Source organism: Tursiops truncatus, chromosome 3 (genome assembly GCF_011762595.2).
Source record: "Tursiops truncatus isolate mTurTru1 chromosome 3, mTurTru1.mat.Y, whole genome shotgun sequence".
NCBI classification, from domain to species: Eukaryota; Metazoa; Chordata; class Mammalia; order Artiodactyla; family Delphinidae; genus Tursiops; species Tursiops truncatus.
This window is the reverse complement of record NC_047036.1, coordinates 147078379-147105151: the sequence shown is the minus strand read 5'-3', so window position 1 is coordinate 147105151 and position 26773 is coordinate 147078379. Positions and strand designations below refer to the sequence as shown.

The 26773-nt window shown below is 39.4% G+C and overlaps 1 protein-coding gene and 1 pseudogene across 4 annotated transcripts in view; one reads left to right on the top strand and one right to left on the bottom strand.

Annotated features, from left to right (window-relative positions):
* Positions 1 to 26773, top strand: part of UBTD2 (ubiquitin domain containing 2) — a 57708-nt gene that overhangs the window by 26974 nt on the left and 3961 nt on the right. For 2 of the 4 annotated variants that reach the window (XM_073802797.1, XM_073802796.1), the window contains 2 exons: positions 10219 to 10269; positions 12771 to 13007. In XM_073802797.1, the coding sequence (XP_073658898.1) occupies positions 10219 to 10269; positions 12771 to 13007 (288 nt within the window). The remainder of the gene's footprint in view (positions 1 to 10218; positions 10270 to 12770; positions 13008 to 26773) is intronic. The other 2 variants (XM_019945947.3, XM_033853569.2) reach the window with 1 other exon arrangement.
* On the bottom strand, positions 13862 to 13953 carry LOC117312049 (U5 spliceosomal RNA; annotated as a pseudogene).

Here is a 26773-nt window from a genome sequence, read left to right as displayed (position 1 = left end):
TGCAGCATGTGGGGTCTTAGTTGCAGCATGTGGGATCTTCATTGCAGCATGTGCGACCTGTAGTTGCAGCATGTGGGCTCTTGGTTGCAGCATGCGGACTTCTTAGTTGCAGCATGCATGCGGGATCTAGTTCCCCAACCAGTGATAGAACTGGGCCCCCTGCATTGGGAGCACAGAGTCTTACCCACCGGACCACCAGGGAAGTCCCTCAAGATTCTTTATCTTTGACTTTTGACAGCTTAATTATGATGCGTCTAAGTGGTGATCTCTGAGTTTGTTGAGTTTCTTGCATGTGTAGATTGATCTTTTTCATGAAATATGAGTTTTCAGCCATTATTTCTTCCAATATTCTTTCTACCCCTTTCTCTCCCTTCTTCTAGGACTCTCGTTGTGTGTATATTGGTAATCTTTTTTTTTTTTTTTTTTTTTTTTGGTACGCGGACCTCTCACTGTTGTGGCCTCTCCCGTCGCGGAGCACAGGCTCCGGACACGCAGGCTCAACGTCCATGGCTCACGGGCCTAGCCGCTCCGCGGCATGTGGGATCTTCCCGGACCGGGGCACGAACCCGTGTCCCCTGCATCGGCAGGCGGACTCTCAACCACTGTGCCACCAGGGAAGCCCTATTGGTAATCTTGACAGTGCCCCACTTGAGCTGTTCATTTTTTTTCATTCGTTTTTTCTTTTATGTTCCTCAGACAAGGTCACCTCAGTTGACCTATCTTCAAGTTCACTGATTCTTTCTTCTGCCTGCTCAAATATACTATTGAGCCTTTCTAGTGAATTTTTCATTTGTTATTGTACTTTTCAACTCCCTAATTTAAAAACTAATTTTCATCTCTTTGTTGAGACTTAATTCTCATTGCTTTAGTTCTTTACACATGATTTCCTTCAGGTTTTTGAACATATTTAAAATAGCTGATTTAAAATCTTTGGCTAGTAAGTCCAATGCTTGGGCTTCCTATTCCTCAGTGACAGTTTCTATTATCTGCCTTTTTTCCCATGTGTGGGCCATACTTTCTTGTTTGTTTGCATGCCTCATAATTTTTGGTTGAAAACTAGACGTTTAATATATGGCAACCCCGGAAATCAGATTCTCCCTTCTCCCTCAGGGTTTGTTATTGTTGTTGCTTTTTGTTTACTGACTTTCCTGAACTTATTCTGTAAAGTTTATATTCCTTGTTAGGTGTAGCCAGTGAAATCTCTGCTTAATTAGCTTAGTGGTAAGCTAATGATTGGACAGATTTCCTTAACAGCCTAGAACGAGTAAGTCTCCTATTCTTTGCTGAGTGGCCCTATGTTCATATTAGGGTCTACTTTCAAAACTCAGGCAGTTTCCTTAGCTCTTACTTCCTTTGTGCACAGAGCCTCAATATTCAGTCATAAGTGAGAGTGTAGGACCTTCTCAGGTCTTTCCTGAATGCATGGCCCTGTGTGTACACAATTATATGCGTATGTGTAACCTTTTAGATCCCCAAAAGTATGTCATATTTTCTGGACATCTCATTCTGCAGCTTTGATTAGCTTCTTGGTCTAAATTTTTCATTGCCCCATGCAGGTACAGTGTTAAACAATTGCTGCTGATTGTTTTTGACAAATGCCCCCAGGAAAAGGCTGTTCATACTGGGTTCTCTCTAAGTCAGGTCAAATAAGGACAAGCTTTATGAGTAGTATTTTCTAAAGAACTTTCAGATAGGCCAAAAAATGACAATTCTCTGCAGATGGGGCTTTTAAAGAGTACCAACCCTGTTTTGACCCTTCATGTGGCTGCTGAGTTGGTGGCTTTCATTGTATTGCTATCTGTTGGTTTTCAAGGCTACCCTGGAGCTGAGGAGAGGGGGATGGGCCTAGGGTATGCTTAAATACCACATACAGTTTTTTTTTTTTTAACCAAAATTCAGCTATTTTTCTTGAATAAGAAAGAATAAATGTTCCCTGGATTGTTGCAGGTCTTTGGTTAATTTCCAAAATACTGAAGAAGTTTATTTTGAGTTTTTGCCAATGTTCTCATTGTATTAATGGAGGAGGAGTTTTTGGAAGTCCTTACTCCTTTTCCGATGATATCACTCAGTTATTGGGTCGGCCAAAAAGTTAGTTCAGGTTTTTCTGTAACATGGAAAAACCTGAGCAAAGTTTTTGGCCAACCCAATTTTTTTTTAAGGCAATATGAATAATAATGGTTTTATTCATGTAGTTATCCATTTCTGGTGCTCCCCATTCCTTTATGTAGATTCATATTTCCATCTGTTATCATTTTATTTCTGCCCAAAGGATTTTTTTTTTTTTAAATTTTTGGCTGCTTGGAGCTTTGTTGCTGTGCACGGGCTTTCTCTAGTTGTGGTGAGCGGGGGCTGCTCTTCATTGTGGTGTGTGTGCTTCTCATTGCGGTGGCTTCTCTTGTTGCGGAGCACAAGCTCTAGGCATGCGGGCTTCAGTAGTTGTGGCATGCAGGCTCAGTAGTTGTGGCTCACAGGCTCTAGAGCACAGGCTCAGTAGTTGTGGCGCACAGGCTTAGTTGCTCCGTGGCATGTGGGATCTTCCTGGACCAGGGATTGAACCTGTGTCTCCTGCATTGGTAGGTGGATTCTTAACCACTGTGCCACCAGGGAAGTCCCCAAAAGACTTCTGATATTTCCTGTGGTACAGGTATGTAGGTGATGAATTCTTTCAGTTCTTATATGATTGATAAGGTCTTTAAGTCTGCATCTCTGCATCTATGTTTATGAGGCATATTTGTTGATAGTTTTCTTATATTTGTCTGGTGTTGTTATCAGTGCAGTCATGGCCTCATAAATTGACTTAGTGTTCCCTTCTCTTTTGTTTTCTGAAAGTGATTGTGAGTAATTAGTATTATCTCTTCCTTGTATGTTGATAGAATTCAGTAGTGAAACCATTTGGACTTGGACTTTTCTTTGTTGCAACAATGCAATGTCTTTAGTATATAGACAGCTAGTATATACAGAGCTAGTCAAGTAATTGTTTTCTTCGTGAATAGATAGATATTCCTTTGTTATCGCTTTAGTATCTGTTGGGTCTATAGTGATATTACCTCTTTCATTCCTGATATTGGTAGTATTTGTCTTCTTTTTTTCTTGATCAGTCTAGGTAGAGATTTATCAGTTTGATATTTTTAAAGAATCAGCTTTTGCTTTTATGATTTTTCTGTATTTTTCTGTTTTCAATTTCTTTGGTTTCTGCTCTTTATTATTTTCTTTCTTAAGGTTACTTTGCGTTTAATTTGTTCTTTTAGTCTTAAGGTAGAAGCCTACTTTATTGATTTGAGACTTTTCTAATAGAAGCATTTTAATGCTGTAAGTTTTTGTCTGAGCAGTGTTTTTTAGCAGCATCCTAGAGTTTTTTCTTTTTTTTTAAAAAAAATTTATTTATTTATATATTTTTGGCTGAGTTGGGTCTTCATTGCTGTGCACAGGCTTTCTCTAGTTGCGGCAAGCGGGGACTACTCTTCGTTGCGGTGCTTGGGCTTCTCACTGCAGTGGCTTCTCTTGTTGCGGAGCACGGACTCTAGGTGTGCGGGCTTCAGCAGTTGTGGCATGCGGGCTCAGTAGTTGTGGCTCTCAGGCTCTACAGCACAAGTTCAGTAGCTGTGGCGCATGGGCTTAGCTGCTCCGCGGCATGTGGGATCTTCCCGGACCAGGGCTCGAACCCGTGTCCCCTGCATTGGCAGGCAGCTTCGTAACCACTGTGCCGCCAGGGAAGTCCATCCTAGAGTTTTGATATATTGTATTTTCATTTTCATTCCATTCAAGTTATTTTCTAATTTCCCTTTGACTCATGATTTATTTATATGTGTATTATTTAATTTATAGTTATTTGGGGATTTTCCATGTATCTTTATGTTATTAATTTCTAATTTAATTTAATTATGGTTGTAGAGCATACTTTGTATGACTTCTTTTAAGGTTTGTATAATCTGTCTTGGTGAATGGCCTGTATATACACTTGGTAAGAATGTATGTTCTCTTTGTTGGGTGGGGTTTCCTATCAGTGTCATTTAAGTCAAGTTTGTTGATAATGTTCAGGTCTTCTGTATTCTTGCTGATTTTCTGGCTTATTGTTCTATAAGTTACTAATAGAAGAATTTAAAATATTTAAGTATAATTTTAGGATGGTCTGTTTCTCCTTTAATTCAGTTTTTTCTTCATGCACTTTGAAACCCTATTGTTAGGTGCATACATATTTATGATGTTATATCTTCTTGGTAAATTGGCTGTTTTTTGAAAAAATTCTTATTTATTTATTTATTTACTTATGGCTGTGTTGGGTCTTCGTTGCTGTGCATGGGCTTTCTCTAGTTGCTGCGAGTGGGGGCTACTCTTTGTTGCGGTGTGCAGGCTTCTCATTGCAGTGACTTCTCTTGTTGCGGAGCATGGGCTCTAGGCACACAGGCTTCAGTAGTTGTGGCGCACAGGCTTAGCTGCTCTGTGACATGTGGGATCTTCCCGGCCTGGGGCTTGAATCCATGTCCCCTGCATTGGCAGGCAGATTCTTAACCACTTTGCCACCAGGGAAGCCCAAAATTGGCTGTTTTATAATTATTTAATGTTCTTTTAAAATGTTATTGCTGGTTTATTAATTCTTTGTTCCAAATAAGCACTATCCCACAGATGAGAGTTTAAGTAATAACTGTTCAATATTTCTGTTGCTTTTGTTTTGAGTTTTCCAGATCTCCCTTCAGTTGTTGTGTTCTAAATTGTAGATGGTCCCAACAAGCTTCAGTGCTCAGGGTTGGCGTTGGAATCTGGATATGGAAATATATGAGGATTAGGTATGTGCCTAAAAGCCATACCTAAAGAGGACTCTGAAACTGGGAGTTTGAGTAGCAAGGATTCAGCTTCTGATTTATATGCTTTGTATCTTAAATGTATAATTCCTTTATCTTTTATTAAAATCAATTATGGGGAGCTTCAACAGTTGTGTAAACATAATGGTAAATGAGTACACATGTACTTTCCATGTAAATTTGTAGCCAACGTTTTGCTGTATTCACATTTTTTCTCTCTTTTGTATGTGTGTATATGTATGTTTTGTATATATATATACAGGCACACTCCCCATTTTAACAGCTGAACCAATGAAAGTTGTAGACATTGTAACACTTCTAAAAATTTCAGCATGCCTCTACTTCATGAATAAGACTATTTTGCTGTGTCATTACAAAATTTTTTTCTTTCTTTATTTTGGCTGCGTTGGATCTTCGTTGCTGCACGCAGGCTTTCTCTACTTGGCGAATGGGGGCTACTCTTCGTTCTGGTGTGCAGGCTTCTCATTGTGGTGGCTTCTCTTGTTCCGGAGCGCGGGCTCTAGGCATGTGGGCTCAGTAGTTGTGGCTCGTGGGCTCTATAGAGTGCAGGCTCAGTAGTTGTGGCGCATGGGCTTAGTTGCTCCGTGGCATGTGGGATCTTCCCGGACCAGGGCTCAAACCCGTGTCCCCTGCATTGGCAGGCGGATTCTTAACCACTGTGCCACCAAGGAATTCCCCTAGGAAAATGTTAAAGTAATTTCTTAATGACATCTATTATCTATTCTTATTTAGATTTATCTAGTTGTCCCAGATTATCTTTTATAACTTTTTTCCATACCGGGTTTCAACCAAAGTTCATATTTTGTCTCATTTGGTGTAGACCAGTGTTTCTCAACTGGGGACAGTTTTACCCTCCAGGGGATGTTTGGCAATGTCTGAAAATGTTTTAACTTTTTCCTTTAGTCTTTGTATTTCCTATAAATGAGAAGTTAGGTTTAGAAGTTTAATTAGAGTCAAGTTAAACATTTTGGGTAAGAACACTTCATTTTTGTTCTGTTTACTTCATATTGCAGCACATCAGGAGACTTAAGTTTGGTCACTTGGTTAAGGTAATGAATGTCAGGTATCTACAGTGTAATTTCTCCTTAGCAGTTCACAATATTTTGGGGTGATCCTCTGATACCCTGCGTATTCTGTTACCCATGATGCTTTAGTATATTTATCGATAATCCTTACCTGAATCAGTTATGGGGTTCTAAAGAATGATTCTTTTAAATATGTCATTCTTTTCTTTGTTTATTACCAGCATTTGTCAGTAAGAAAGAACCTTTCTTCTTATTTTTCCCTTTTATTTAATTTTTAAAATTTTTATTCATTTAATTTTATTTATTTTTGGCTGTATTGGGTCTTTGTTGCTGTGTGCAGGCTTTCTCTAGTTGTGGTGAGAGGGGGCTACTCTTCGTTGCGGTGCACAGGCTTCTCATTGCTGTGACTTCTCTTTGTTGTGGAGCATGGGCTCTAGGCGCATGGGCTTCAGTAGTTGTGGCACGTAGGCTCAGTAGTTGTGGCTCGCAGGCTCTAGAGCACAAGCTCAGTAGTTGTGGCACACAGGCTTAGTTGCTCCACGGCATGTGGGATCTTCCTGGACCAGTGATCACACACGTGTCCCTTGCATTGGCAGGCGGATTCTTAACCATTGCACCACCAGGGAAGTCCCCTGTATGTATTTTAGTATCAACTCATCTAGCATGAGAAAAAGTTTTGAAAAAATTATTTTCACTGGAATCATGTTAAATGTAGGTGTTAACTTTAGAAGGATTGACATTTTTATAATGTTGAAGTTCAAGTACAAGAGATGTCTTCATTTTGTTCAAGTCTACTTTTGCATCTTTCATGGGTTTTAAAAAAGTTTTCCTGAGTTGTTGCATTCCGAGTATTATATCTTTTATGTTTCTATTATAAACAGCACCTTTTCATCCATTGCATCTTCTAGCTGGGTATTTTATGTATATAAGAAGGCCTACATTTTATATCCTGTTACTATGTTAATTTCTTTTATCAATTCATTTTAGCACTGATTTTCTTGTATTTTCCAGTCATACCCATCATATCATTTGCAGTTAGAGACGGTTTTCTTCCTTTCTGGTTCTTATACTTCTAATTGTTTTGTTCTGTCTGCTTGTGCTGGCTAGTACTTTCAACACAGTGTTAGATAGTAGTGGAAATTGTGGGCATCCTTGACTTGTGTGTGCTTCCCTCCCCCAAACTGCCCGTAAATTGAGAGAAGAAAAGGTCCCTGCATTCCAAAGAATGTAATGCTGGATAAAGCCATTCCCCACCTCCCTACCCCTCAGTAGAATGAACCATCTGAAAGTTTAATGTATTACTTAAAAGGTACAGTGTGCTGGTGTTAGGTGACCATATTCTTAGTCCCAATTTTATGTAATGTTGCCCTTTTTAATAACGTTGTTTTGTGTGTGTGATTTAATTGTATGTTTTTCTAACATTTCTAATAAGACTCATCCATTAAAAAAGTCTTTGAAACATTATGTTGCAGTTAGGCTCTCCTTTTGCCTGTTTGTATGCTCAGACCATTGGTAAGTAGACTTACACTCTGAGAAACAGGGCCAGGAAGTCGATATGAGGTCATTATGTTGATTTTTTTTTCCCCCTCAATAAAGGTAGCTCAAACAACATTAGAAATTATTATATGCCTTTAAAATTATGCTCTAGTTGCTTAATTTTTATAAGCTTTAGGGTAGAAGTACAATCAAAGTTCTCATTTCTATTTAGTATTAAATTGTAGCATAAAAAAATGATGTATCTAAGTTACTTAAGTAAGTATGCATACATGTGATCTTTAGTGCCTAATGTGGTATAGATGCTGAGTACTTTGTAAGTTGAAGCTGACAGGCCAGAAAACTGCATTACCTCTTTCCTTATATGATTCTTCTTCGGTGAGTATATCTCCAAAGAAATGAATTAGGTGGTAAATTGGATGGAGTTGGGGAGCTGGTGCTGCTTGGTTAGCTTTTCCTTTGTCGTACCAGAGACATTCCATTGGTCATAATGAAGCCCGTGAAAGATGGATGAGTGATACTAGAAAAACAGCTCAACACATGCTTTATTTTGAGTGAACCTTCATAATTGATTTGGTTTGTAAAAGAAAACATACTTCTCAGCTCTGGTAAGACATGGAGTGCTATAATGCAAAGAGAGCTCTGGCCTTTGAATCTAGTCATCTGGGTTCTAGTCTTGGCTCTTTTTGACCTTGAGCAAGTCATTTATCCTCGTTAGGTCTTCTGTCAAATAGTAAGGTTGCTCAAACCATCTAAGGTCTCTTCCACCTCTAAATTCTCAGACAGTAGAGCAGATATGGGTTTGGTATTGACTGTTGGCATGTTGATGCTCGTATTTTAGGCATTTTAAGCCCCATATCCCTATTTTTATTTTGGCAGTTAGTTGCCTTAGGGAATATATGTATGCGTATGTGTATATATAGTGTATTCTAAATTTACGTGAGAATAAAATATTTTACAACTATCCTTTTAAGCTAGCACAATCTGTTACAGAAGGGTTCTGTAGGATCTATTCTTAACTCTTGAAGTGACAGAAAAATTTCCCTTTCATTTTCACGATTTTAAGACTCTATAATCAATCTAAAATAGGTGCGTTATCCGAGTTCTATTCCGTGTTGCTTTAAAGTCTTCAGAATTCTTCTGAACAACATTTTTCCCTTTGATTGTGATCTTTTTAAATATTCAGGTTTTTTTTACCTGAATGTTGTGTTAGGAAAACTCTTTGAGTTTTCAGTCTGTTAAAGCTATTATTTCTTGAGTCATATTGTGATATCTACAGTACCTGTGCATTAATGGCCTCTCCTTACTTCATTTGAAGAGTCCCGATATTAAATCAGTTTTCAAAAGAGGAACCAAAGGCAGGAAAACAATTACAAACATACTTCACTTCAGAGATCATTGTTTTTTTACCAATAAAATGTCAAAATGAGTTGCAAAAAGCATTCAGTTGTGGAGTAAAAATATTTAAGATTGTGTTTCTTATCGATATTTAGCTCTGAGAAGCAAATCTTTCTTGGGGTTTTTACATGTTAGATCTATTTATTTGTCACATCTTTGGGAAGAAATGTTGAAAGGTTACAAGGAAAGAGAAGATAAGGCGTAGATGAATGTTATCAAGAGGCTTCTGAGAAGGGTGAGTTTTTGGCAAAGTTTTGAAAGTAAATGTGTATTGATAGGGAAAAAAGGGTGTTTTCTGAAATAACTTAGTTTTTTTTAAAAAAAATTAATTTCTTTATTAATCTTTTGTTTCTTTTTTTCGGTAAGGAAAAATTAAGGAAGGTACTTTGTTTTATGGTCTCAGAATGTCAGGTTCTGTTCAGAAATCATGAAAAGAAAAAAGACTTAGTCTGTATATTTTTGCAAAAATGTTTGAAGATTTAAGAATTCATATATACTTCCAAGGTTATTTTTATTTAACAAGCACTTACTGTAGTTTTATTATATATCTATCATTATTGTAAGTGCTATACAGTGTTAATTTATTAAATCCTCATAACAACCCTAAATGTTTTCATGAAGATAAATATTTCAGGATGATAGTTTAAATGCTTTTGCTAAATTTTCATGTTTTTCCCCAGTTTATTTAACAAAAGTAATAACTTAGACGATAAACCACATTTAGTTTAACACGAAACTTTTCTTTTTTTTTTTTTTGCGGCACGCGGGCCTCTCATTGTTGTGGCCTCTCCTGTTGCGGAGCACAGGCTCCGGACGCACGGGCTCAGCAGCCATGGCTCACGGGCCTAGCCGCTCCGCGGCATGTGGGATCTTCCCGGACCGGGGCACGAACCTGCGTCCCCTGCATTGGCAGGCGGACTCTCAACCACTGCGCCACCAGGGAAGCCCTAACATGAAGCTTTTAACCTCATATTTTGTAGTGAAAATTCTGTACTGCTTAGTGGTTTCATTAAAATATTTTATGTTGCAAAGATTTAAGTATTTTTTTTAATATTTATTTATTTGGTTGTGCTGGGTTTTAGCTGTGGCACGTGGGCTCCTTAGTTGCGGCATGCATGTGGGATCTAGTTCCCTGACTAGGGCTCGAACCTGGGCTCCCTGCATTGGAAGCACAGAGTCCTAACCAATGTGCCACCAGGGAAATCCCAAGACTTAAGTATTTTTATAGTGGACATTTGATAGGCAGATATTCTCCATTACAGATGTTTGTGATATAGGGAAAGCAGAGACCTAGGCGGAAGTAAAAGTAAGCTTTACTTACATGTCACAAGCATTCATTTTGTCTTATTTACTTTTACACAAAGTAATTACTTTGGAACTGTTGACAGCATACAGATTTGAAAATGCATTTAGAGTAATGATTATCCCTAAGCAGCATAATGTATCATTTATACTTTTTTTAAAAAAATTTATTTATTTAGTTTTGGCTGCGTTGGATCTTCGTTGCTGCACGCGGGCTTTCTCTAGTTGCGGTGAGTGGGGGCTGCTCTTCGTTGTGGTGCACGGGCTTCTCATTGCGGTGGCTTTTCTTGTTGCTGAGCATGGGCTCTAGGTGCACGGGTTTCAGTAGTTGTGGCACGTGGGCTCAGTAGTTGTGACTCGCGGGCTCTAGAGCGCCGGCTCAGCAGTTGTGGCGCATGGGCTTAGTTGTTCCGCGGCACTTGGAATCTTCCCGGACCAGGGCTCGGACCCGTGTCCCCTGCATTGGCAGGCGGATTCTTAAGCACTGTGCCACCAGGGAAGTCCCATTTATACTTTTTATTTGACTTTATTCTTATGCCTTCTACAGGTGAGGGGAGATAAAATAAAGCTGTCATATTTGTAAGGAAGGTGCTTTTACTTTTTCCAAAGTATCTTCTACCTTTACTGTGAGCTAGTTTTTCTGTTGGGTTCTTCTCTTTGAGGACCTTTCAGTTTCCTTTGCTTAAGTACCGAGATCGTGGAGGTTTTGTTGTTGTCTTTGCCTTTGCGTTGCGATTCTCCCACAATTACAGTTATATCAACTTTCTCTCTGGTACACTTAATACATATGACAGACAATTAGACAATAGACAATTGTCTAATAGACATTAGACAATTCTCTGGAACTCTTCAAGTAGACATGAAATTTTATTCAAATAGGTATTTATTTGAGTATTGAATTAGCTACCTATTCAAATAGGTATCTACTTGTGATGTCTTATCTTCCACTCCCTGCTCAGTAAACTAATAGTGAATGTTGTCTCTAAACTGTTTCTGACTCATCTAAAGGTTAATATAGCAGAAAATAAAATTTACCTTTAATTTTACCTTGTTGGTGGAATCAGTAGGGGGTGGAATGTGATTATCTGACATATTCTGAACACCTTTGGGTGTTCTGAAGGTGAGGGGATGAGGCCTGATGTGCTGCCTTGAAATGAGGTGGCCAGATTGGGTGAAGAGAGCATGGTTTACTCCAAGTGTCAGACCAGATACACTTTGCAGCATGAATTGGTCCCGTCATCTTGAAATATAGCCTGGTATAGGATGTAGAGATTGCCTAGGGGCTAGAGTTATTTTGTTTTATTTCTGTTATGAATAACTCAAATTTCATCTGACCCTGGGCCAGTGAGGGAATGGTTGATATCAGGGATTCTTTAGAACCATTTTGAGAGTAATTTCTTTTAAATTAGTATTCTTCCTGCAATTAAATATAGAACATTGAATTTTGATATACACCCTCTCCCTCCTACCCACTCTGTCATTTATTTCACACCCACTCTTACCCAACACTCCATGGAGCTTCAGTTTTCTTTTTACCTGTTCTTCTGTTTAACCATTTCTTATCTGTGGCTCTGTGTAAGATAAGAATGTCTCTGTATGTCAGTATGAGATCAGTGGTCATATGCCAGGTAAGTATCTGGGTGCAAAGAAGCTGCATCAGACTCGTTATAGCACTACTACTACATTCTCTAAGGAGCCACGCTGCCACTTAGAGCAAAAAAGGAGTGGACTCTTACCCTCTTTTTTCTTCTCCTCTTGGATTAAAACTAGAGTAGGGTGTTGTAGTTCTTCTCCTTGTGGTTGGGCACTTCTCCTTTGGCCTAGTATCAAGGATCGCCTGTTCCAATCCTGGTCCCTCTAAAGAGTAAAGCACTACCTCTCGCCCTCATCCCTTTCTAAATTAGCTTCTATATTTGAGTTTCAGGGAAAGATACTTACAGTTCCTTAGACTCATGTCCAGAACAGGGTGCTAGAGGAAGCTTTTCTATGATCAGGTTTCCTTGTGGATCTGGTGGTTTGGCTGTTCTTCCTTTGGATACCACAAAGTAGTCTTTTCCCTCTTTGAGATTTCTCAGTTCCTGCTTTCCGGCTTCATATGTTCAAGGGTCCTGAGATTCAAGGACCCTTGGACATATGCCATTTGGTTTCTCCTAGTATCTCACCTCTCTTTTATGCTATCCTTTGACTCTTTTTAAATTCTGCCACTGCTGTCTGATGGAACACTTACTACGATTTTTCTAGATAATTTAAAAAATTCTCAGGCTTCCCTGGTGGCGCAGTGGTTGAGAGTCCGCCTGCCGATGCAGGGGACACGGGTTCGTGCCCCGGTCCGGGAGGATCCCACATGCCGCGGAGCGGCTGGGCCCATGAGCCATGGCCGCTGAGCCTGCGCGCCTGGAGCCTGTGCTCCGCAACGGGAGAGGCCACAACAGTGAGAGACCCGTGTACCGCAAAAAACAAACAAAAATTCTCCTTTGGAGAAGGCAGACTGAATGGAAAAGAGCTACTAACTTGTCACTGGAAGATTTGAGTAGAGCTACCTAATATCTCCATTTGCTCTTGTGGATCTAAAATAAAATAGGTTAAGGGAATTCAGAATGCAAGAGTTAGCTAGTGGGCCAACTTTCCAGCTATAATTTTGATGAAAGAACCAAAGAAGATGGCCAGATAGCTATTAAAACATCTTTTATAAATTTTGGTTTTGATGTCAGCCTTTTATTTTTCTTCTCAGTCGCTTTAGGTCGTAACCAGCCTTTGAAAAAGGAGAAACCCAAATGGAAAAGTGATTATCCCATGACAGATGGACAACTACGCAGCAAGAGAGATGAATTTTGGGATACTGCACCAGCTTTTGAAGGCCGTAAAGAGATTTGGGATGCCTTGAAGGCTGCAGCACATGCTTTTGAAAACAATGATCATGAACTGGCACAGGCAATCATTGATGGTGCGAACATAACGTTACCACATGGTAGGTTTGGTTGTTGTCAAGGACAAAGTGGAACATCATCAGCTCCTTTCTAATGGCAAGAAACCAAATGGGAAGTGTTCATTTTCCTGCTATGCATTATTCTAAATTTTTTTTTTTAATGTAGCAAAGAGGAACATTCCTCTTTGCTTCTTGTATATCTTTTAGCTGGAGATGGGTTTACTCTGTGTGTGTGTGTATGTGTATTTTTTAATATCAAGAAAGAGAACACTTGATAAACCTGTATTTTCTAACTTCCGTCTAATCTAGTTCTCCATCAAGGCCTGCCCCCGGCCCCAATCTTCTAGAGCTTCTAGTTCACTGGTTTCCTGCTAGCACTAGAGAGGTAGTCTCAAGTTTAGATCTCAGAAGCCATGGAGACTCAGTGGACACACCTTTAGTCATTATCCTTTCTCATTAAGTCTGTTTTTAACATAATGAGCAAACCTAAACTTAGAAGTGAGTCTCACATATTCTTAAGGACAGTTTTCTATGACTGTATCCCTGAGCTTTATTAGAAACCTCTCTCCTTTGCTTAGGAATGTGACTCTAACGACCACCATAAGCTTTGAATGTTTCCAGGGACACATGTATGCTGGATGCATGCATATCCTCATGTTTAGTCTCCTTGATTAGAAACAAAAAAGTTTCATGCTATACTAAGATTTAGATGTTAATTTTACAGTATATTATATTCTTGTTCTGTTGATTACTATATTTATAAATTGACTTTTCAGTTTTTCAAGTTAATATTTTTCTAAGTTGTCTGTTTAGGTCCAATATAATCCTATATTTCGTTGAATAGTTTTCTATTTATTATTATACTCTCATTGTTTAGTTTGCAGTATCTTCCTTTTTTTTCTTTTCTTCTTTCCTTTCTTTTTCTCCCCCCATGGGAATTTTTAGTAAAAGGTGAAAGATTCATACGATCTGAAGAGAAACACAAGTATCGTTCAGTATCTTACTTTGTCTACATTTTCAGAGGAACAGTGCTTTTCACTGTTTAATCATCGGCTTTGACTCTTTGTCAAATAAAAGGTATTTAACTTAGTATCCTTTCCAGTGTTCCAAATCTCCATTAATTTTCCGAATTAATTGTGCTTCCAAGAAACTTTTAAAAATATATATTCCATAGCTGTTCTGTTCTTTAGTAGTAAAACCTTATTAGGATGGGCTTGGGTTAATAACATTGAGCACCCTATATATATAGATCACTATATATAGATCACTTTTTCTACGCAGGTGTAAAAATAATCCGTCCTACATTTGAAAAATTTATAATAGAATGCAGTTTTAGTATGACTCTTTAGTCCCTATTTTCATGGATAGTCTCTGAATTCTTTACTTCTTACATGACTGGAGTGGACATCACCTTGTTCCATTACCTTTCTTAGTTCTATAATTTGTCTTCAAATACTACCTTTATATAATATAAAGGGAAGGGCCTTCCTTTACAGTTAGTTTTATCATCCATCTCTTTTTACTGCTTACATCCTATATTTTAAAAGCAGAATATATTGGTATCTGTACAGGCCCGCGAGTCGGGTGGGGAAGGTGTTTATCTGTGATTTAGGAGCCCAAGGCCCAGAACCTTGGAACTTTGACTTCCTTACTTTGTACCTGTCATAGTTACCTATGGGAAAATCTAATTTTGTTCTGTTAATTATGGCCTTGTTTACAAGTTCATGGAGGCATAACAGCTCTGTTACATTTAAGGTAGGGACTTATGCATATCCTATTAGAAACGGGCTCAGATCTCTAAAAACTCAAGTCCCTCATTTCTGTTTATCTGTGTGAACCGCAAAGTAATGATCCTGGCAGCCCCACCAACCAACAGACTGGGGAGAATTCTTAGATATTTGAGAATATTGGATGAGCCTCAACTCGTCCCCTCTATGTTTAAGGAATATTTTCTGCTTTAGCATGAAAGAATCAAATTGACTTTCCTCAAGCTTTCCTCTTTGAAAGCTGTGTAATAACTTTATGTGTATTAATATTATTGTCATTGGTACCCTTGATTGATTTCCCTTGTTCATATCTGAAACTTACCAATAATGTTTCTTGGGTGGACTTTTGAATTATATTTCGTCAGGTACTCTAACTCACCATTAGTTTATAACTTAGCTATTTAGTTACATGTTTTTACCTACACCTCACTGGTATTGGTGAAATCCCTTCCATCTTTTAGGTGTAATTACGTAATTGAAATTTTACTTTGGATACATTTTGTTGTATTAAACCCTAACCATCCCAAAGTACTTCATATTTTGAGTTTAAAATATTGCATAGGCTTTAGCTCTTGTTTAGCTGGCTTTGGTATCAGACCTAGCCTTACTTCCTGCCTCTACTGTATTACTTATAGCTATGTGCCTTTGGGCAAATTGCTTCTTTTCTGTAAGCTTCATTTCTCTCATCTGTAAAATATGGATTGTAAGTACCTACATTGTAGGGTGGTCGTATTGATTAAATGTGATTATAAAACATGTAAATTGCTTATCATAGTCCAAAAAACACTTAATGAATAGTAGTGCTGATGATTGTATCTTTTTTTTTGAATTTTATTCATTTTTTTATACAGCAGGTTCTCATTAGTTATCCATTTTATACATATTAGTGTATACATGTCAATCCCAATCTCCCAGTTCATCCCACCACCACCGCCCACCCACCACTTTCCCCCCTTGGTGTCCATACGTCTGTTCTCTCATCTGTGCCTGAATTTCTGCCCTGCAAACCGGTTCATCTGTACCATTTTTCTAGGTTCCACATATATGCGTTAATATACGATATTTGTTTTTCTCTTTCTGACTTAACTTCACTCTGTATGACAGTCTCTAGATCCATCCATGTCTCTACAAATGACCCAGTTTCGTTCCTTTTTATGGCTGAGTAATATTCCATTGTATACAGGTACCACATCTTCTTTATCCATTCATCTGTCGATGGGCATTTAGGTTGCTTCCATGTCCTGGCTATTGTAAATAGTGCTGCAGTGAACATTGGGGTGCATGTATCTTTTTGAATTATGGTTTTCTCTGGGTATATGCCCAGTAGTGGGATTCCTGGGTCATACGGTAATTCTATTTTTAGTTTTTTAAGGACCCTCCATACTGTTTTCCATAGTGGCTGTATCAATTTACCTTCCTACCAACAGTGCAAGAGGGTTCCCTTTTCTCCACACCCTCTCCAGCATTTGTTGTTTGTAGATTTTCTGATGATGCCCATTCTGACCGGTGTGAGGGTCGTTTCTTTCTCTCTTCTCCTTCTGGGACCCATATAATGCGAATGTTGTTATGTTTAATGTTGTCCCAGAGGTCTCTTAGGCTGTCTTCATTTCTTTTCATTCTTTTTTCTTTATTCTGTTCCGCAGCAGTGAATTCCACCATTCTGTCTTCCAGGTCATTTATCCGTTTTTCTGCCTCAGTTATTCTGCTATTGATTCCTTCTAGTATATTTTTCATTTCAGTTATTGTATTGTACATCTCTGTTTGTTTGTTCTTTAATTCTTCTAGGTCTTTGTTAAACATTCCTTGCATATTCTCGATCTTTGCCTCCATTCTTTTTCCGAGGTCCTGGATCATCTTCACTATCATTCTGAATTCTTTTTCTGGAAGGTTGCCTATCTCCACTTCATTTAGTTGTTTTTCTGGGGTTTTATCTTGTTCCTTCATCTGGTACATAGCCCTTTGTCTTTTCATCTCGTCTATCTTTCTGTGAATGTGGTTTTAGTTCCACAGGCTGCAGGATTGTAGTTCTTCTTGTCTCTGCTGTCTGCCCTCTCAAGGATTATTTCTTGAACTCTGACATTAACAAGTAAATTCCTTGCACCTAAATTATAGATTTCAGTCATTTTCTGGATGTACTGTCTACTGGTAACATCTTTCTTTGGCTTTTGGAATACCCTTCTTTTGGGCATATGCCTAATGGAATTTTGAGGTTATGTTCGTTCAATAGCGACAATAGTGGCAGATTTATTTATTTATTTAAAATTTCTATTTTATTTATTTAGTTTTGGCTGTGTTTGGTCTTTGTTGCCGTGTGCGGGCTTTCTCTAGTTGTGGTGAGCGGGCTTCTCATTGCGGTGGCTTCTCTTGTTGCAGAGCATGGGCTCTAGGCACCCAGGCTTCAGCAGTTGTGGCTTGTGGGCTCTACAGCGCAAGTTCAGTAGTTGTGGCGCATGGGCTTAGCTGCTCCGCGGCATGTGGGATCTTCCCAGACCAGGGCTCGAACCCGTGTCCCCTGCCTTGGCAGGCAGATCCTTAACCACTGTGCCACCAGGGAAGCGCAGTAGTAGATTTATTAATTAGACACCTAGCAGTGAGGACATTGTTAGTTTAGCATCATCTCACACCTGATCCATGCCCATCCCCTTCATCTCCGTCTGTCAGTATTACCCATAAGATTACTGAACTAATCATAGATTGACAGCCTGAAGAGATCCTAGGATATACACTGCTTTCTAAGTTTTCTTCCAAAGATCTCCTTTTTTGTTTTCATCTCATCCTCTCTTCTCTTCCCATAATCTTTTTGTTATCTCAACCTTATTCATATTATCTTCCTAGTATAAATATTATATATAAAGTTCTTTAAAGCTTGAAAACCATATGAAAATGTCTTTGTAAATGTTGTTTGTATCTGTGTTGTCTGTTATTTTAGATTGTATGCTCAAAGTAAGCAAGGATTATGCCCTTTTTGATTTACATTGTATTTAGTGTCAGTGTTTTATGCATAAAAATTATGTATTTGTCAATGGCCTTTTTTCTTGTGATGATAGTTACCTTTTCTGTTGTTTCAAGGAAACAACAAAAAACCCTTTTCCCCATATTTTCTCTTTCTTTTCTTTCTCTTATAGTGGTTCCTTTGATAATTAATGTGTTTTATCTTAATTCCAGTCAGCAGGTCATATTTATTGTATTCCTGCCTGTCCAAGCACAAAATAATTCTGTGCTCTTTAATTATCTTCCTCTATTAATATCTGTGAGAAGTCTTTAGTTTGTTATTCTCAAATGGCAGTAGGGATTTTTAAGAGGGAAGTTGGTGTCATAACTACCTGGGGATTTTACATATGAATGTATATTTTCACTTTGGAAATTATGACTCAGGTAGAGGATAATATGGACATGTGTAATAGTGTACTATTGTGGAAAAAGCTCCCTCCGTGATTCTAATGTCTGCTACTTCTTTTCCACAGCCTCCCCATCCTAGAAGAGCTTTAGTTTTCATTATTTACACAGCATTTTTTACTCATGGTCTTAAATTTCTTAAAGAGCTTATTTCCTTTTTCTAATTGAGTGCTATTTTGTCACTACCTAAAATTCCTAAAAACATTCCTAAATACAGTGTTTTGCCTGTGAAACCAGCTTATAGATTAAATGGCATGCCCAAATTAGCATAAACATGGTGAAAAGAAGGTGGTTTTTATTTTCATATTTCACAGAGTCTGGTTCATAGTGGCTATTCAGATATTTTCGGTGAGAGCTCGTTCAGAAACAGTATCTGTTTATCTGGTAAAGAGGAGGATTTAATGCTTTTTTAAAATTATTATTCAGAAGATTTAAAAAGATTTTTAAAATTGCCTACTCCTTTCCCTACCTTCCAATTTTCTAGAAAGGTTGTTGTTTATTTCTTTAGCATCTACAATTAATGTGTTTTCCATCTCCTTGCAATTCACGTGTAAAAGCTCCCTTCTTAATCTTCCCTGTATAGGAGGAGTAGCTGCTCACTATTACCCATTCAGTTGGACTTTTTTTTTTTTTTTTTTTGCGGTACGCGGGCCTCTCACTGCTGTGGCCTCTCCCGTTGTGGAGCACAGGCTCCGGACGCGCAGGCTCAGCGGCCATGGCTCACGGCCCCAGCCGCTCTGCGGCATGTGGGATCTTCCCGGAGCGCGGCACGAACCCGTGTCCCCTGCATCAGCAGGCGGACTCTCAACCACTGCGCCACCAGGGAAGCCCTCAGTTGGACTTTTGAAGGCCATTTTCTTTTGTCCTTTCTCATTCTTCAGGATATGCGAGGTAGAAAATAGTAATTCTTGAAAAAACCTTTATTTTTTAGTCACCTTCAAAATACAGGTGGGAAAGGAGTTGCCCAGAATTTTTTTTTCTTTTTCCTGGTCTTTCTTATCTCAGAATATATCAAATGTGAATAAATTAAATTATGTATAATGCAGTTTAAGTTGTTTAAAACTAAGGCACTTATAAATAGCATAAATAGAGCATTTCTGTGTATAGGAAGCCAACATGATGATAAGAACTCCTGGTCTGAGAATCAGAAATAATAAAATACTATCAGTTCATGTTTTGAATTGATGTTATTTAATTCTCATGCCTGTGATAATCACCTACAACAGTCCCCATTTTAAACAGATGAGAAAACTGAAGCACAGGGAAGTTACATTATTTTTCCGAGGTAGAAGTCATGAAATTGGGTTTTGAACTCAAGTCCTAGATCTAACGGTAACTAAAGCAACTAAGTTACAGGGTCAAGACATTTCATCTGTGTTTTCTGTAAAGTTACTACATGAGTAATTTTCAATGTTAATTCCATGTGTACCATTTTAGGTCTCTCCCACACTATATAGAATACTTTATTTTTTTATAAATTTATTTATTTTATTTGTTTATCTTTGGCTACATTGGATCTTCGCTGCTACTTGCAGGCTATCTCTAGTTGCAGTGAGCCGGTGCTACTCTTCGTTGCGGTGTGCGTGCTTCTCATTGCGGTGGCTTCTCTTGTTGCGGAGCCCGGGCTCTAGGCGCACAGGCTTCAGCAGTTGTGGCTTGCAGGCTCTAGAGCGCAGGCTCAGTAGTTGTGGTGCATGTGCTTAGTTGCTCCATGGCATGTGGGATCTTCCCGGACCAGGGCTTGAACCCGTGTCCCCTGCATTGGCAGGCGGATTCTTAACCACTGCGCCACCAGGGAAGTCCCTAGAATACTTTAAAATGATATACTTCTATTAATACTAAAGAGAAACAAGTGAATTCTCTCAGACATGGACAGATAGGAAATGCATATGTGTAGGCCTTGTTTCTCTTTCCTTTAAGTGTGTTAGACGCCCATTCAGAAGCAAGCCATGGGGCTTCCCTGGTGGTGCAGTGGTTAAGAATCCGCCTGCCAATGCAGGGGACACGGCTTCGAGCCCTGGTCTGGGAAGATCCCACATGCTGCGGAGCAGCTAAGTCCGTGCGCCACAACTACTGAGCCTACGCTCTAGAGTCTGCGAGCCACAACTCCTGAAGCCCGGGCGCTTAGAGCCTGTGCTCTGCAACAAGAGAAGCCACCGCAAGAAGCCCGTACACCGAGACGAAGAGTAGCCCCCGCTCACCACAACTAGAGAAAGCCCGCACACAGCAACGAAGACCCAACGCAGCCAAAAATAAATAAATAAAATAAATTAATTAAAAAAAAAAAAAGCAAGCCATGAATTCTGATTCCTTTAAAGGTCCCTATAAGAATTTGTCATTTAATAAACTTAATTCATGAACATAAAGCTTAAGAACGAAAGCATGAAAATTGTACATACATGAGAGACAGAGGATTTTTACCAGACTTGTGTTTAGAAATGAAATGGGGCCTTAATAAAGGATCTGATGACTGACTAATCATAAATTAAATGTTATATCCTTTTCCTCTCTCTATCCTCAACGAAACAAAAATGATTTGGAGTTACACAGTGTAGCTTTATCCACTCCTCGGCTGCTGTCACCCTTTTTCTTCAGGTAGAGCAGCAAAGGGCCTAAAATAGCTGAGGTGGGAGTTTGTCCCTGAGTCAGTAGGCTTGTCTCTGAAGAAGACCTCCTTTCTTTGCCATTCTGGGTGGTGGGGGTGGACGGAAAGCAGGGTTTCTGATGTGGTCCCAGGAAGTGTACTGCACCGACTTCCACTTCTGTAAAGCCAGGTCAGCTAAATAAACCAGTGCCTGAGTGCTGCTGGTCTGTTCCTCTGTTCCTTTTAAAGAGTTGGAATTAAAGATCAGTGTCCCATTAGAAATGTGGCCAAATGTTACACAAGCTCTTAATCATGGTCTAACCATCGTAAGACTTTGGTAATACATCCAAACTAAGCCACTTTTCACCTGTGCTTGCTAGAAGAGATGATAGACTTGGTACTTCTGAATCCCAGTCTTAATAGCTAATTTGGTGGAATGAGACAACTGAACCTGCTTCTCCTAAAGCCTATCAGACATAAGCTTAATATAATTCCCAGCAAAGTGTTTGCATGAGAGAGCCTGTAATTTGTTAGTCCTGAAAGACGGCTCATAACACCTGGATGAAGGGTAATTTCGATGGCCCTTTTGACATTATTGTGAGGTTTGTAAAGGACCCCATGAAGCATAAAGCAGTGGGCTCAAACATTATGAAACTTTGATCCTTTGTGATATTGCTATTGGTGAGCTCTCCTCCGTAAGTCTGGTTCTGAGATTTAAAACTTGTATGAGAAGGGAACTGACATTATATGTACTAGTCAATTTTGCATGTGTTTTATTATTTAATCCTTACAACTACTTTGTGAGGTAGATAGTAGGGTCCTTGAGGAAACAGACTGAATATGTCCAAGATTAGGATTCAAATTAAAATGTGGGTGTGATGGCTCCAAAACCACTGTTCCTTCTATCACATTTACTGCTTCTCCAGTCTTCTATTCCTCTGTCAGGCTCAACAGTGGGCTGCCTGAATCATAGGTCTAACCCACTCTTTCTTTCCTTCCCATTCTTTCTGTTACTTCAGTGTTCTTTTCCTTTTTAGCTGTGTCCAACTCACTTATGTGTTTAGGTCTTCTGTTGTCTTAGGAAGTCATGTTTTATGAAGCGTTCATGCGTTCTGGATCAGTTAGAAAAGTGAAGTCGAGAATAAAGATGTCTTTTCTCATCCTTGGAAGAAACCCCCAATGTGACAAAAGCCTTGCAGTTCTAGGATATTGCTTTCCTAATTTCTTAATTAATTTTGGGAGGACCGTTTTCTACATCAGATTGCTAGTATGTTTTAAATATTAAATGTTTTCAACTCTTTTGAGGTATATTGAAGAACACTAAACAGCACATATTTAAAGTGTATAGTTTGGTTAGCTTTGACATGTAAACACCCATGAAACCATCACTACAATCAAGGTAACTTTTTAATATCCTCAAAAGTTTCCTTACATAAAAATTTATTTTTAACTTTTGCAGATTCGTTCATGTAGCTCTGCAAGTCTCACGTGGTAAAAATTTTAAGACTGAGCTGCAGTCTTGCAGGAGTGAACATAGAGGGAAAACCAGTGAGGCCTTCGAATGCTTAAAAAGACGTCTTTCTTTTTAACCTGAAAGCTACTTGAGAAAGAGTAAAGTGTTAGACGTTCTGGCATTTAGTAAAGCTATTTTTATTATTTGGTATATAATTTAGTCTTTATAAGTTTCTTGTGAAGTATTTTGAAGCCTAATTAAAAACAGCCATAGAAAAGTGTTGACCAAGGAAAATAGAACATCTGAGCCAGTCATCTAGATAGAAGATAAATAAAAACAACTTCAAAAAATTATGTATGGGGCTTCCCTGGGGGCGCAGTGGTTGAGAGTCCGCCTGCCGATGCAGGGGCACGGGTTCGTGCCCCGGTCCGGGAAGATCCCACATGCCGCGGAGCGGCTGGGCCCGTGAGCCATGGCCACTGAGCCTGCACGTCCGGAGCCTGTGCTCTGCAACGGGAGAGGCCACAGCAGTGAGAGGCCCGCGTACCGCAAAAAAAAAAAAAAAAAAAAATTATGTATGAAATCAGAACAGAAGGTAGTCTTGGCAGCGTTCTTCCTACCCTGGGGAGCTTTCAGGGGTTCCTGGTCTGCGGAAGCAGTGGCCTGGCAGTCATTTATCCCGGTGGCCATCTGTCTCTGCTAGGACTTGAGTGAGGCCTATAATGGGTTTTTGAGGAGACGGGGAAAAAAAAAGTGTACTTAGGTGAGCAATCTAAGCAAGCCTGGCTAGAATGTCTTTAGAACTAGTGAAGAATTATTAGATGAACTGCACCGTCAGTGGCCAGTGGGTGATGATTAAAAGCCTTTTGTAAATTGCATAATTAAACATAGCTAGGAGTGATTTTTGGAAACGTAAAAAAATCCTTATGTTATCAACTTTTAGAGTGGTTCCTTCCCTTCTTTGTTTAAATACAGTGTTTCTTTAAGCAAAACTCTCTTCTAACCATGCCCTGTTTTTTACACATTGCTCTCAAATATCATAGATGAGACAGTGATAGTAATAGGTCCATTTTGTCACTACATGTGGTGGCTTCGCAGCACTGAAACTTCTTAGTCAACACTTTCTTTTGCCTCATCTTCCAGATGCTTCTTTGACCTGTCACTGACATCACTGGCAAACGTATTGTTGGGCTGCATTTGGAGTGTTGGTTTCTTGCTCCTTGTGATTCACATTTGGTTCTTCATCCCTCTGGTATTTATCCTCTGCCTTTTTCCAAGCACATTTCTTCCTCTCCTTAACCATATCATTAACCTGGGAGTCTCATAGAGCTGTCACAAGCCCTATAGCCTTATCCCTGTGTTACACATTGACTTCTTCAGGAATCAGATTATTTTACTGTGTTACTTAACTATCTCTGACCCTGGGCAAGCTACCTCTCTCTTCTTCAATTTTCCCATTTGTACAATGAGTATGATAGACTTACCTTAGAGGGCTGTTGTGAGGATTAAGTGTTAATGTATGTAAAGTGCTTAGACAGAGCTAGTAAGCCCTCTTAAGTGTTTGCTTTTATGTTTAAACTTACACATTCGAGATTATTACTCTACAAACTGCTTTTACCCTTTTCCCAATATGCTTCTTCAGTTACCTTCAGTAACTCAATTGAAGTATCTCCCTGAACCTGAAGCAGTTAAGAATCCAAGCAGAGGGCTTCCCTGGTGGCGCAGTGGTTGAGAATCTGCCTGCCAGTGCAGGGGACATGGGTTCGATCCCTGGTCCAGGAAGACCCCACATGCCGCAGACAGCTAAGCCCGTGTGTCACAACTACTGAGCCAGCGCTCTAGAGCCTGCAAGCCACAACTACTGAGACTGTGTGCCACAACTACTGAAGCCTGCACGCCTAGAGCCTGTGCTCCGCAACAAGAGAAGCCACCGCAATGAGAAGCCTGCACACTGCAACGAAGAGTAGCCTCCGCTTGCCACAACTAGACAAAGCCCGCGCGCAGCAACGAAGACCCAACGCAGCCAAAAATAAATACATAAATAAATAAATTAAAAACAAAAAAAGAATCCAAGCAGAGAATCTTGTAACCCTAAATTCTCTGTCACTCTTATTTCCTGGTTAGGTGATTCCTTTCCTAACCTATCATTAGGTCTTGCCCCTTACCTCCAGTTCTCTCAGATCCATTTCTTTGCATTGTTAGTCAGCCAGTCATTTTAGCAGGGCCCCCTGATTCCAGTCAGTCACTCTCCCTTCATGCAAATAATGAAATAATCTTTAGGCTTTGTCTTCTTCACTAGCATAACCCTAGCACCTGAAACATTGCTTGGCGTATAGTAGGCACTCAATATTTGTTGGATGAATGACTCATGGACCTATATTAGCCACGTGTACCTATACTAGCCTCCTCTAGAAATTTCCTAGGGTATTAAGTCTAAACTCCTGAACCCTCCTATCAGGATTTCACTATTGCTCTCTGTTTAGTAATTTCACACCATTGATTGTGTATTCCACCTCAGCAGAGCCACTTGTTATCCCCTACTTATCTTGTACTAATTCTTCTTTTTTTTTTTTTTTTTATTTATTTTTTTTTATTTATTTATTTTTTTTGTACTAATTCTTCTTTTAAAAAAATATTTATTTATTTGGTTGCACTGGGTCTTAGTTGCAGCAAGCGGGTTCCTTAGTTGTGGCTCGAGGGCTCCTCAGTTGTGGCATGCAAACTCTTAGTTGCAGCATGTGGGATCTAGTTCCCTGGCCAGGGATTGAACCGGGCTCCCTGCATTGGGAGCGTGGAGTCTTAACCACTGCACCACCAGGGAAGTCCCTCTTGTACTAATTCTTGTTTCCATATCATTCGTATTTCTTGGGATGCCCTACATTTGTATTCTGTGTCATGCCCAGAACACACTATTTCTACAGAATTTTTCCTTCTTGGCTGTACCAACTCTAGTCACATTTCTATTGTGTGATATCTCAGCTCCTATGTTTGATTTTCAGTGTCAATTTGTATTTAAATCTTTGGTGGGTATGCTGTGTCTGCTCACCTTGATTATAAGCTCCTGGGGGTCAAGGACAGTCTTGGCTCTCTTGTAACCTTCTCTACTTAGTGCCAGTGACACATCCTACACACTTCTAGGTGTTTAGTAACTGTTCATGCAGCAACTCTGGAACGCGAGAATTGTTTTCTAGTGATCTTTACGAAGTCCTAAAGAGATTGTGTGATTAGAGACCCTATTAGCAGAGCAGTTTTTTCTTTAATAAAGAGATATGGGGCCATAGAGTGGTGGAAGATTTAGGAGTATATTATTCAAAAGAGTTTGAGCCTGCAGAGGAGTCATTTTGCTCTGAATAGGTAATTTTGGGGTAATATTCAGCTCTGGGCTATATTGATTATTTTTATTGATACTTTATGATCCCAGATATTTAATTTGGGGATAGGGTAACCCATAAAACTGCAGCCTAAAAATGTAATTAAATGATGTTTGACTTCATGGCCTGAGTTCTTCCCCTATTTAGTTTTTTGTTTAATCTAAAACTAGAGCATATTTATGACTCAGATTACAGTATAGTTTGACTGGTAGGAGTGAGGAAAGGAATAAACCAGGAAACTTCATGTTAAATAAATTGCAAGTTACCCTTCCCCAAAATATTGGACTATGGGAGCTTCTAAGCAATAGAGTCTGGATAGCTGATTTCCAGCCTCGTAGATGGGAGGCTGCCTGAGCTAGAATAAGAAGATATGCCATCTTCAGCTGTACCTCTTCAATGGAGTTTTTATTCTCACCCATTTGAGTCTGAAAACTGAACCCCTGACTTGCTGGGCTGAAGGGCAGAAGGGGCAAGACTCAGCTTTCTATTGTCATGAAAGAGTGAGTATTCAGCTCTAGGAAGAGCCAGAGTGCCTGTTAAGACTGTACATTTGTTTTAAGCTTGGCATGCACTACTGTTTCAGCACTGCGCTAGAGGCTGCCATGGCACCTCTCGTCCTGGTTTCTAGGGAGGCTAAAAATATAGGCTGTCTTTCGGTCAAGACATTGTTCTGCCTGTAGTTTGACAGCTTTGGTTTGCACTTTTATTTTCTATCTCTTGTGGTGCATGAAGATGAAGCAGCATGTGCAAACCTGGAAATCACGTTAGAGGTCATTTTTATCCTGCCTCATTTTGCTAATTGAGAGAAGTATTACAGGTTAAAGAACATTGCTCAAGGTTGTACACCTAGTTAATAACAAGGCTGGGAATATCATCTTGGTCTCCTGATTCCAAAGGTAATGATTTAGAATGGTGCCTCTCTTAGAGAATGTTTTTCTAGCAGAACAGTTATGTAAATATATATGTTCTTGTTTCTATCAGGCTGACATTACTGATGCCCCAGTATCAATGGGATATATATCTGAAGGTATTTTCCTGAGAGATGATGAGTCTGTAGTGAACTCTCCACCTTCTCTTTGCTAGTTTTCCTAATGGTCAGCCCACCTGAAAGGCACTGAGGTTTCTTTGCCTTAGGACAAGGCTATATCAAGTATATAAACAGTGAAGTTTGCACAACTGACTATTTATAAATAATATTTATACTGCAGTGTGATGGTTACTAGTGTAGGGAATTGCTG